The 12,741-nt window shown below is 49.8% G+C and overlaps 1 protein-coding gene across 2 annotated transcripts in view; it reads left to right on the top strand.

Moving 5' to 3' along the window:
• Window positions 1-12,741, top strand: part of VASH2 (vasohibin 2) — a 45,953-nt gene that overhangs the window by 25,507 nt on the left and 7,705 nt on the right. For both annotated transcript variants that reach the window (XM_080408488.1, XM_080408487.1), the window contains exons 4-6: window positions 821-895; window positions 10,306-10,687; window positions 12,538-12,653. In XM_080408488.1, the coding sequence (XP_080264614.1) occupies window positions 821-895; window positions 10,306-10,687; window positions 12,538-12,653 (573 nt within the window). The remainder of the gene's footprint in view (window positions 1-820; window positions 896-10,305; window positions 10,688-12,537; window positions 12,654-12,741) is intronic.

A 12,741-nucleotide genomic window follows, 5' to 3' on the forward strand; every position in this document is an offset into this window, starting at 1 on the left:
GTTGGTTGATGGTGTGGCGTCAATTTGGCATCACAGCTTTCTCAGCTGAGCTGAGATTAGGTTGCTTGTTTCTTATCACAGTGTTGTCCCTGTCACATAACTCCACTCCAAAGACAGAGTCCAAATTGTAACTAAACTCTGTGAATTTGCAAGATCCTGGGCATGCATAGTTTCCTGTACTCCCACAGAAGAATCCTATGTTTTTTACCACTTCTCCAGTGTGCACGAGGTGGGGAGCAGCAGCAAGATGATAGCTCAGCTTGCAGTGGTGTAGGGTGCCTGTGTTAGTAGAGCTTTCTGCAGAACAAGCCTTGGTAAGAAGGCATTACATTCTAGTCTGCACCTATAGCTATAGGCTCACAGTGGCATTTGTAACTTCCAGGGGGCCATCATGTAACCATCGTCTCTTCACTGTTTTTTCCAGAGGAGAGCCAGGTTCTCTTGAAAATAAGTTAAACTAGGTCCTGCTGTAGGAGCTTGCATGATTGCCAGCTTTTGCAGCTCAGCAGGGCTTTGTGTTACAGTCTGAAGTGATTCTCATGGAGTTGCTGCAAGGACTGCATTCCTCCAACCCATTTTCAGAGGCTGGAAGGCACTGGGATGCCGGACACCTTTTTTTGTGGTTTTGTTTTGCTTTTTCTTCCAGTCATCCTCCAGAAGTCAACAGGGCTCTGGCAAGTTGCTGAAGAGGACAATCAAGTTCACAAGTGCTTGCTGAGTTAAGAACCAGACACACCTGGCTCTCCGTGTAGGAGAGGACTCTGATTCCTGTCAGCTGCTCCAACTGAAAGGACTGAAAACGTTTTCATTTCTGTCCTAGGTTAATGGAGACAGCAAAAGAAATGACCAGGGAGTCTTTACCTATCAAATGCCTTGAAGCAGTTATCCTGGGGATGTATCCTTTCACATGCCTGCGACTTTTTCCACTGCAGCGCCATTTACTATATTGCCCTTCACAAATGGTGTCTGAGATGGTCACAGCCAAAGGTGAGTGCCAGCAGCTCGGGGAACTGCCATGGTAGTGATGAACAAGTTGCTGAATCGCCTAGGGCCTGTCAGCAGGAGTTTGAATGCTGGGTGCCCAGTTCACGGGTGTCATGCTCTGGTCGTACTGACTTTGCCTCCTGCCCTGGTAATCTGTGTAATGTCAGGATCTGACCCAACGTGTCCAGATGAGTAGCTGTCTACACAGTCCTTGTTGTCTTCTTTAGTATTTCTCTGCCAGTTATTGTCAGAGCTTGGTAGCACCTGAGGAACACTGCTCTGTCCTGTGTTTGTCTAATGTTTACATGGCAAAGTCATCTCAGTTTTGGTCTCTCGGCCCACAGCTGTGCTTTGTGCAGGAATGTGTATCGCGGTTGAGCACTTAAGCTTTACCTTAACATAGTGCTTGCTTCTTATTCAGTCTTAGAAAAAACACAAGAATATATTCATTCAGAGACAGACTTGTTTCTTGACCCTCTTGTGCTGTCACTGGTAAATCAACCTGCATCACCCTAAAACACCAGAGGAGAGCAAGGCAGGGTTACAGGAATAATTGTATGCTGGGTACGTTTTACCACAACTGAAAAAAATTGATTTAAAACAAAACAAAAAGCCAAGCCAAAATAAACCCCGAAGCAGACCAGCTTCTGGCATGTCTCTGTGGCGTTTTGCTTGCTGCTGCTGCCCCCTCTCGCGGGAGAGGAGCTGGCAGAGCTGGGCAGGTAGTGCCCGGGGTTGGCTCACGAGAAGGGGTGGTTGCTGTAGGGGTGAGGAGGGGACGTGGGCTGAGCAAACATGTGGTGTGTGAGGCTTGTTGCTGGATGCAGTCCGTGCTGAGCTCAGAGGTCTGCGGAGTGTGCGCCAGGTGCTGTTGGTGGCTGTGCTTGGCTCCCAGTGCACCAGGGATGGGCTTCAGGTCTCAGCGTGGGTGGTGGCTCTGGCTGACGATGCTGGCAGGGTCTGCATGCAGCTAGAAGGATGGGGGTCATGGGGGCTTGGTGCTGGCAAAAGACTCAAACTGATGCCCTCCCGGAAACAGAAATTATGTCAGTGGATCTGTTGTGCTTGCCCTTGTGTCAGGGTTGTGTCGAAACTATTTGGGGACAAAAGGGATGGGGGAAATAATCCCCAGATGGAATTGCTGCTGCTTTGCAGAGTCAGTGTGGCTTCTAGTGCTGCATTTCTAGCACTGAACTGATTATTCCACATACCACACAAGCAGAGGGTGATTGGTAGCATACAGATGACCAGGATAACCTGAAAGTATTCTTGCTGATCTGAAAGATTTGACTTTTATTTTCATTTGGAAAGAGGGTTTTTTCTGCTTGGCTCACCCCTGACTTTTGCTCATTTTTTTTTTTTTTTTAATTTAAGAAGTGCGAGAATCAAACTATGGTTTATACTTTCCCTGAGTTTTTTGCTTGTGGGCACACAGGGTGTAGCAGCGGGGGGTGGATAGGCTGTCTGAATAAGTGCTTTGAAAGTGGCTGGTACAAACCTTGTGCCTGTGCAGAACCTCTTGGTGTTGTGCTGCATGTGCACCATGTGAGTTTCGGGAGGCATCTTTGTAACGTGGGGAAGTTTGCTGATTTTTCTCAGCTGTGACATTTTGGTCTTCAGCATTGCCCTCTGGATGCATACGTGGTGAAGCCAGCAGCTGTGACCTGCTTTCCAAGGTCAGGTGGTTACTAGATGAGAGATGCGGTTTACCCTCTCCCAAGTGTCAAACCAACCTCTTCCCATACACCTGAGCTAAGCATCCCTCTGCGTGTCTGTGTTAGCCTCTTGTTTCCATCTCTGTCTCCGGAAATAAGGTACTGCTTGTAATTTGTGTGCTGGCAGGCTTTGCCATGTTGCTTGGATACCGAGAAGAGCGCAGCCCCTACAGCAGCCCCTTGTCATGAGCTTTCATTCAAAGGCCGGCTTGCACAGAGCAGCTTAGCAAGGTATCATTTTAATTGTACTGCTTGCTGGCTGATGCAATTGCCTCTTGCTATGTGACTTATTATAAAACACTTCTGTAATCCTTCTTGGTGCAGAATTAAGTTCTACATAATTGCCTTCGCAGTAGATCTTGAAGCATTTTTATAGGGCAATGAGTTAAAATACTGAACAGCCCTGTCTGCATGCACCAAGGGAGCAGCTGCAGTGAGATGACTGAAAGCTCGTATAGATCTTCCAATATTATTTTGCAGCATTCTGCATGGCTCTTCTTCTCTGTGTAGCTGTCTGAACTGGCTGCGCATCTCAAGTCAGAGCCTAACCGGAGACATTCCTCCTGCTGTCTTCCCCAGGGTATTTCTCAGTTCTCTTGCAAATCAGCTGAGTAATGGTGCATTTAACCCATTCTTTCTGAGCAAGAATCCAAATGACTTGTGCTCAAGAAAGAATAGTAAACCAAAAAGTGCCGAGGGATTTTCATCCGTACTGTATTCACAATGGGAAGAGCAAAATATCAGACAGGGGAGAGGGGAGTGGCATGGTGCATCCATCCTCAGGGAGTCTCGCAGAGTGTGTCTGTTGGGTGAACATAACTCGCTCCTGTTGCCTTCAGTGTGCCTCTCCTGGTTCACGTGAGGTAACTGTCAGACCCATGCAGTGTATTAGACCTTCCCCTGTCCAATATATTATTACATGAGGAAGAGGAGAGCAGAAGAGCCTCAGGAGGGAGAAATTATTGAATGGCTTCTGCACTATACCTTCTGCACATTTCAATCAGTGGATGTTTATCTCTGCTGGAGACCTGGGCCCATTCTTCTCCTCCTGCCTAGCAGGTACATCCATGGGCTGGAAGTGAGTGTTTTCAGTAAGGGGAAGATTTTCTTGCAGTCGTTGCAGGCTACTGATGTCCCCACAGTGCCCCTTTTTGCCTCCTGCATGCTTGTCCAGAGCTCGACCCACTCACTAACTGAAATATGGGCAAGTAGGGTCCTGCTGAATACCTGCAGCCCCTCTATACCTGGGAAGAGCCAGGAGAGAGCTTTTAATTGCTTCCTCTGTCACAATCTGATCTTAAGCTAGTCAGCTTGGACTGCAGCTGGGCACTGGAGGACAGGCACCTCAAAATGAAGGATGCTGGCCGGGCAGTCCTGCTTTGAGAGGCAGAGCCGGCTGCTCGAGCTGTTCCTTTGTGGACACTGGAGCTGCCGGGGCGAACTGAGGCTCTCCTTGCAGAAGACAGCCTGATGTGAGCTTGGTAGCATTCTACCTCGCAGTTCCAAGCCTGGGATCTTGGCACTCCTGGAGCCTGTGGGAAATGCCATCTGACTCCAGGCTGTGGTTGGAAATTTCTCTGTGTGTTTGCTGCTGGTGGTTGGAGGCCCTCTGACGTTATGAGCGGTTGCTTGGTTGCTCAGAAAAATAGCTCTTCTGTTTTTCCTGAAGCCTTATCTGACACTTTTGAAGTGTGAGGTTTATTTTCCTCCAGCTTCACCTCCTCACTCCGAGCTAGTGTAAATAAAACTGCCTCCTTGCTCCTTGCAGACTGCTCTCGTCCCCTCCAGCTTGCTTGTGCTATGTGGCACAGCCTGCTGTGATGGCTCGGGGTGCCTGCTCACACTCCCCTAGCCTTTGCAAGTGGCAAGAGAGGAGAGGATGAGACACCCTGTGACTTTGGTCAAGATGAGTACAGAGACTTCAGCAAAAAAACACCCTTGCTGGGCTCTAAGACATGAAGCACTGCCGTGTCATCTTGTCAGAGTTAAATAAGGGAGAATTTCAGGCTAATAAATAACAAATTGATTAGCACAAGCAGTGCAATGGGCATTCATTTGCCTAATACCAGGTTCACCTGGCTTTCCCTCTTTTGTCTTTCGTTTGCAAGGCAGAGTGGGACTTGTAGCAGAGACACCAGAAGGTGTCAGGAGTGATACTGGGTCTTCTGCAGCCGGAGGAGAAGCACTTGCAAGTCTGGGCACTGGGACAGCTGGGTGCTTAGATCTGCTTGGGTGTCAGCATTGGCAGGCTGGTCTGGTCAAACAATTGGTGCTGGCACTTGCATCTGAAATGTGAGCATGTCTTGCTTTGTTTCAGGCTGCTGTGGGCTCTGCAGGGCCTTGGTGCACTGTCTTATATTTGGGCTTTTTTTACCTCCGGAGCTCTGAGGAGGAGGGTCTCACTGCGTCCCCTCCCCCTAGGGGGTCTCTGTGGGTCTGGGTCCATGTTGGTGCTGCAGAGAGGGGACACAATGCTTGTCTCCTCGCCCGCGGCTCGTGCACCCCTTGCACAGTTACTGTCTGTCAGCTTGGCAAATGCACCAGGGTTTGCCCCCCCTCCCACTAAAATCACGTTGAAGCTGGTTTAGATGCAGGTGGGCTGAGGTCCTCACAGCGTGTCCCCTCACCTCCTCAACAGTGGGCTACAGTTCCTAGCAGTGGTGGGAAAACTGCTGGTGGCAAGTAACCCAAGCTCACCTAGCCATGGGGAGCCAGCTGCCGTCTGGTGGGTGCTGTCAGCTGCTAAGACCCATTTCCAGAAATGTTCGAAGTCTGGAGCCACAGTGCTGGCACATGGAAAGATCCTGCTCTGATTATTTATCAAGAAGAGAGAAAAACAAAAAAGCAAGAGAGAATGCGAAATTTTTCTAAAACTTGCTGCTGAAAGTAGACAAGGTGAAGGGCTTCAGGTCTCTGTCTTCTGGCTGGGAACTGCTCTGTGCTCTGCAGTGGGGGCACTGTGTAGGGGAGGGTATGTACGGGGGGGGAGGGGAAGATGTTGGGACTTCTTTGGAGGATTTTTTTGATATTAGAATTCACCAGGAGGTGGAGGGAAAAAAAACACCAAAACAACCAGCAACCATCCTCAAGCCACAGAAGGGCATTGATTGAGTCATTGTGTGAGCGTGCAAACTTAACCCATGCAGATGCTTTCTGCTCCAGAGTTTTAAAACTAAGGGGCTGACTCAGCTGACATTTTAACTAATCTTCCCCTTTTCTTTTGAACTGACTAATGCTGCTACTAAGTTTTCCCGCTGCCCAGGAAGATGTGGTGGCCAGAGTGCAGGTTTTGTGTCCCAAGTCTTGCTTGTATTTGAGTCTGGGGTCTGAGTGTCTCCCAAGTATGCAAGCTAGGTTATGCCTGAGCCTGGGTGGTGAAGGCAATGGGCCTAAGGAAGTAGAACAACCTGTGGCTTGGAGGATGGTGTGCTTGTGTTGACTTGCAGATTCATAGGAGCTGCATGCTGGCATGGGAAGTCTGGCCCTTTCTGCAGGCTGCTAGCAGTGTTGGTGTGCTCGAGGAAGCCTACTTGTTAGAGTCATAGAATGGTTTGGGTTGGAAGGAACCATAAAGACCATCTAGTTCCAACCCACGGGCAGGGACGCCTTCCACTAGACCAGGTTGCTCAAAGCCCCGTCCAACCTGGGCCTGAACACCTCACGGGATGGGGCATCCACAGCTGCTCTGGGCAACTGTTCCAGTGCCTCACCAGCCTCACAGTGAAGAATTTCCTCCTGATACCTAATCTAAACCTACCCTCTTTCAGTTTAAAGCCATTCCCCTTTGTCCTATCACGACATGCCCTTGTAAAAAGTCCATCTCCAGCTTTTCTGTAGGCCCTGTCTAGGTACTGGCAGGCCGCTGTAAGGTCTCCTGGGAGCCTTCTCTTCCCCAGGCTGAACAACCCCAACTCTCTCAGCCTGTCTTCACAGGAGAGGTGCTCCAGCCGTCTGAGCATCTTCCTGCCCCTCCTCTGGACTCACTCCAACAGCTCCATGCCTTCTTATGTTGGGGGCCCCAGACATAAGAGATATCTGTAGTAGAGCCATACTGTGTTACCCTAATGGCATGTCACCCCCAAAGCATGTTGTAAGCTTTGGGCCCAGTTCTTCTCACAGTCCTTTGACTCAGACTCGTCTCTTTGAAAAGCCTGCTGGCGTAAGAGAGCAGAATTCATCAGTTGCCTAACACACAGCCCTGGCTGGCAGGCACTAGTGTCTCTGGGGTGGAAGAAATTGAGGTTGAAGGACTAGTATGAGGCAGCAGAAGAGCTGAGAGTCAGGGTGGGCAGAGTCTGGGAATCTCTGAGGGCTGGGGACGTGTCGTACCAGCCCATTCTCGTGAGACCCTGGTGAAGCTCTGGGTATTGTCCTTGTGCATTTCCTGGGTGTGGGGGAAGAGGAGGGATACTGGGGCAAGAGGTGGCCGGTCAGAAGATTAGCATTGTCCCTCTTGTATGATATCCAAGATCAGCATCCCTCAGTGCAGTTTTTCTGCTCCTTTGATTTACACTAAGATCTGGGATCGGGAGGCCACCGAGCTTTTGTTACAGCTGCTTTTGCCCTCTCCTACTCTGCACTGCTTCTCTATTGTGGCGCATAATTTACTCCCCGACTCTCCATGCTGTAGTTACAGTCCCAGCTCAAAAGTGTGATTACAGCTGCGGCATTGCTGTGTCGTTGCCTTTTGTTTGCCACAATACAGCTCTCCTTGGGCAGAGCAGAAAGGAAGAGAAATAATAATGATGCATGGATGGAGGGGAAGATCTGACGTGCCTTTCCAGCGCATTTGCTGTGTATTTCATCTCGGGTGGAGACTCTCATTAACTAGTCGCTCAGTAGAAGCAACCTGTACCTAAAGGTTAATTTCCACAGCGGTTGTTGCTGGATTATTTGATGGTGGGTAATTTCTGTCCTCAAAAGATTCTTTTACTCCTACCTAGTATTTAATGAGATTAAATTACAACTTCTCCAAGACCCTCATGGCAGAAGTGTATATGTGTGGCAGGTGGCCACCAAAGCTTTGTATGGACTTAATAGAAAGGCACTCGGGGAGCAGAGAGAAAACCCTTTCATAATAAGGGGGAAAAATAGTGGTGATGTTTGAAAGCTTCATAGGTGTTAATAAAAGATACTGCTTTTTCAGTTACACAGAATGATAAATACAATGGGCTTCTGCAAGAATCTGTCTGTAGGACACAAATTATTGTAACATGACTTTGATGTACGCAGGATGCTCCTTTTAAGGCCTGGAGCAAGGTGACCTTTTAAATGAGGTGACTGTGGGCTGAGTTTTCCAGTTGATATAATGGTGCTGGGCTCCATTCTGACCTTGCAGTGTATTTATACTCTTTTAATTCTACAGATGGTGTGGGGTTTCTCTTGGAGAAGCTAGTCCTAATGCAGCAGCGATCCAGTGAGACCACCGAAGGCAATAAAGCTATTTCTGGCCCTTGTTGGTGTAGTTGATATCAGGGTGAGCTTTGACAGTTGCTGCAGGGTGTTTGTGTTTGATGTAGGTGGGGCAGCAGGTGGGCAGAGGTGGGTGCATGTAGCCTTGGCTGGGCAGGGGGTTGTGTGCGTGGCAGGGAGGTCTGCGCTCTGTTCCGCACGCTCATCCAGACTTACTGTCATACAGATACTGAAGTGCACCAGGAGCTGGGTCCATAGCGTTGTCTGTTCGTATACCCTCTAATACGTTTTCTCCAGACTGCTAAAGCGGATGACATCTAGCACTGAATACAGTTAAATATGTTTGACATTGAACCGAAAAGCTTCCCTGTGGCTGTTATGAAAGATTTTTGCCAACGTATTTTCCTTGCGTGTTTGTTTTTTTTTGTACAGAAGTTTAACTCATTGCTCTTGACCTCATATTCTGGGCAGTTCACAAATCTTTTACTAGTTGGTTTCTGCATTCGCCTGGAGGGCAAAAGTTTGAATACGTGAAATTCAACAAACATCAGGTGGGTGAAATATCCACTTGAGAAAATGCTTGCAAGACAGATGACAGTCATTGTATACTTTTTCTGCACCCCTGTAGTAGAGAGAAGAGGTGAAATGCAGGGTGCAGGCAGGAGGTCAGCATCCTGGGGAGTTGAGGTGGGGTGTCAGGCTGGGCAGAACCAGAATCAAGCACAAATTGTGTTTTACAGCGTTGGTACAAAGGCTTTTTGTGTTCTCTGTTTCCCAGCAGCTGTCGGGCAGCCGTGCTACGCAGACAAGGGAGGCAGACCAGCCGCAATAACATCCCAGGGCATCTCAGCTGTGCAGTGCCTCTTGTTTCACTGCTGTTAAAGACCCTTCTTGGGCACAGGGTAGGGGGAGGAGGGGATGCTGGAGATCCTCAGAGCAGGACCCTGGTCTGAGCCGGTTCCTGCAGCTCCAGCAGTAGCCAGTGCCACTCCTCCATTCTTGAGGCTGCCTTGATGCTGTCCTGGCAGTGCTGCTCCTTGGGCTGGTGTATTTTGTAGTGGCACAGCCCTGACCGACTGCCTTGACTGTGTCTGCCTCCAGGGATGGCTCTAGGATTACAGCAGGTGCCTCTGGCTGGAGTAACCGTGAGCTGGAGCGTCTTGCTGCAGCCTTTTCTGGTCTTCCCTTCTCCATTCCCCAGGCATGGGTGGGGGTCTCAGCTGCAGAAGCGAAGGGCACCTGCTGTCCCAGGGGCCAGCTGTCAGCATGTGGAGCCAGGTTGGGTTTCAGCTGTCCAGGGATTAGCAGCAGGGAGCCACATGCAACGTAGTCACTGACGCAAAACCACTTGTGTGAGGGAATCTCAGCCTCTCCTCCCCATGGCACAGACCAGCAGCCTCCCGAGGTGACCTGGGACACACACATAGTTTCCTTCTGAGATCAGCTCTCAGAATCATCTCAGTGATGCTGTTACGGAGCTAGGACCTGGCCTCTGCACGTGGTCTATTTGAAATGGCCAGCAGTGATTCAGGGGATGTGTTTTGCTTTTAAAAGCAAAAGCATTTGTTCTGACCGTGTCTCTGTGCTTATCTAATTAATTATCCATCTGGGAGTTTTACTTTGTTCATCTCAGCAACGTGTTACAAGGGTAGCACACAAAAACTCCTCTTGTTTGAGGAGTGGGCATGCTGAGGACCAGTTTGCAGATGGAAAGACAGACCGTCATCCTGGAGAGGAATACATTCAGATTTTTTGTACTGGTTGAAGAAGTGGGAAAGTGAGGATCGATACCAGAGTCATACCAAGCTCCAGCATGAAATGGTGGGAACGCTGTTCCCTTTTGGAAGCATGGGTGTTTGATGTTGGTATGAAATGGGGGAGTTCCCACAGATCTGGGGAGGGTGGTCTCTCCTCTGGCCCCAACACTGTTGTGTTGGGTTTTTTCCTTCCCCCCAAGCGTGGTTAAGAGTCAGGGCCTTTCCTGCCTGAACCATTGCATCTTATTCTCCAAGTGGTGAAATGGGTTTTGGCAGCATTGACTGTTTCTGGGGCACGGCGAGAATAAATTTGTGCTTGCAAAAAAGCACATGGCCTGGCAGTTAAAAAAAACCCCAGTTGCTAATGATGTCTTACAGATGTGATTGTATGTGTTCCCTTCCCAGCACTGTTGTTGTCTTGACACGGTGCACACCAGATACTTAACGAACGGGCAACCCTCTGTGGAACGATTCCCCATCAGCTTTAAAACCCACTTCTCAGGGAATTATTTTCATCATGTGGTGCTCGGGATTTACTGCAACGGCCGGTATGGCTCATTGGGCATGAGCAGACGATCAGATCTGATGGACAAACCTCTAACTTACCGAACTCTGAGCGACCTCATCTTTGAATTTGAAGACTCCTATAAAAAGTACTTGCATTCAGTGAAAAAAGTAAAAATTGGATTATATGTCCCGCACGAGCCGCACAGCTTTCAGCCTATTGAGTGGAAACAGCTGGTCCTCAATACATCCAAAATGATGCGCACGGAAGTCAGGAAGGAGCTGGAGAAGTTTGCCAGGGATATGAGGATGAAGGTAGGTCTGCACATCTGGGTGGTGGACTCGGAGGTTGGGGGTGCCTTGTCCCATCCTGCAGAGATTGGTCTTGCTTCATGTCAGCAGGCTGACCCCAGCCTGAGATTAAGGTGGTATCAGATGGGCTGGGGGTGTGCTTACATCTGCCTCTATGGTTTTCCCACAGAGCCTGGTGTGTTTTCAAGCTCTTATAGCTATTTTTTAGTTCAAGGGTTTCCACTTCGGGCTGGGAAATGCTTGAACTCATACTTGTCCCCGGACACCAAGGAGCTATTGCCCGGTTTGTTTTTCAGAACTAGGATGGCTGGGGCTGAAGCTGGTGGGGTGGGTGAGCTGGTTGCAGGGAGGGATCTCTGCTCTTTGCACCTGAGCTGCAAGGGGTGCCATGGGACACCCATGTCAGTGGCTGCTTCTCCTTGCAGGGCATGCCAGTGGGCTCGCCCTGCGCTGCCTGATGTCCACCACTCTCAGCTAAATCAAAGTAGGTTCCATGGGAAAGGTGAGGAAAGCAAGTCCCTGACAGGCTGCTCCTTCCCATCGGGTTGGTTGGACTGAAGAGCCCAGAGGGAAACCGTGGGGAGACAGGGCAGGCTGCCAGGGGGCTGGAGGGTTTGGCTGCCCTTGGGGACAAGGGGTGTCCCTGACCATGCCTCTGGGGCTGGCGTGGGTGGGGAGCTGGTTGCGGTCACGGTGGAAGGGGATTTGGTGCCTTTCCAGCCTGCCGCTGGCAATGGGAGCAGAGCAGGTGTGTTGCTAAGTATGGGGCTGGCTCTCGTGGAGAGGCATGTGGCATCATGTCAAGTTATTCTGGGTTCCCATTCCCTGCCCTGCTGAGGAATGGCTTCTACGTAGCAGCCGCGTGCCTTTTTGGCAGAGGCACCTGTCCCCTTGCCCTGATCTGGGGGTGTCACCAGTGGCATCGTAGCCCTTATGTCCTGCTGCCACCCCTTCTGCCCAGCCAAGTTTTGTACCATACTGTCACCTTAAGCACATGTGCTTGATTATAAATGTATGAAGTTGTTTTTTGGTGTTTGCCCCCCCCCCTTCTCTATTCACACACTTTTAAAACCATCTAGAAAGGAAACAGGTTGAAGCTGACTCTAGTCGAAGTCCACGTGGACAGATGACTCACTGAACATAGTTCTGATAGACAGACCAGCTCTGTGTGTGCTGAGCTGTGACACTGGGTCCCATCCTTGTAAGGGCCTCAAGGCCAGGACCACAGCCCTGAACCCTTGAAGGCTGAAGGCCCTGCATCTGACCCTTCCCTTGAGTTAATGCAGAGTTTGGGCCACTTGATTCAGGGGGCTCTCATTGTGAGGGAGCTGACTTTGGAGGATCAGGTCTTAAGAACAGGCTGGAGTGTGGGCATTGCGCCCGATGAGGTTTGGAGGGCCTGGGGGATGAAGGCAGGCTGGAGACTTACTGAAAAGTCCCGCTGTCACAGAGATTTTTACTGTTAGCCTGGGAGAAGATCGCATCTGTTTGTGGAGAGGAAAACTGGAGAGGGCCTTTTGGCTGCGTCAGGTTCCTTCAGCTGAGGCTCAGAGCTGGTTTTCTTATCCCTTGCTGTTGCCAGCTCTGAAGAAAGCTGTAGATGAGGCCTGTTTTTCAGTATTTAGCTGGGAACTGAATTGGTGACACCAACTAATTTTTGCAGGAGGCCCCTGAACAGCTATCTCATGATTACAGCTTTGGGTTCCTCTTAACCTGGGCAGGGTTTGAATAAGCCCCAAGAGACTGAAGGCTCTTTGTGTGCTGTCTCCATTACAGTACGAGGCCCTTTTATTTTTTCATTGAACCATTGCCTTTATTGACCGCCTTTTCCTTCCCTCCCCCATCTCTCGCAGATTCTGAAACCCTCAAGTGCCCATTCTCCGATGAAAGAGAGATCACGGGGTAAGTCGTTGTCCCCTCGCCGAAGACAAGCCAGCCCTCAGAGACGGGCGTGCAGAAGAGACAAATCGTGAGTATTGCTGCTGCCCTCGCTGACGGGTCAGAGATGGAGGGTGACGACATATTATTTTATGCTGTACAAAAGTTATATGTGCTCA

The sequence above is a fragment of the Falco punctatus genome, assembly GCF_963210335.1.
Source record: "Falco punctatus genome assembly, chromosome: 12".
Lineage (NCBI taxonomy): Eukaryota > Metazoa > Chordata > Aves > Falconiformes > Falconidae > Falco > Falco punctatus.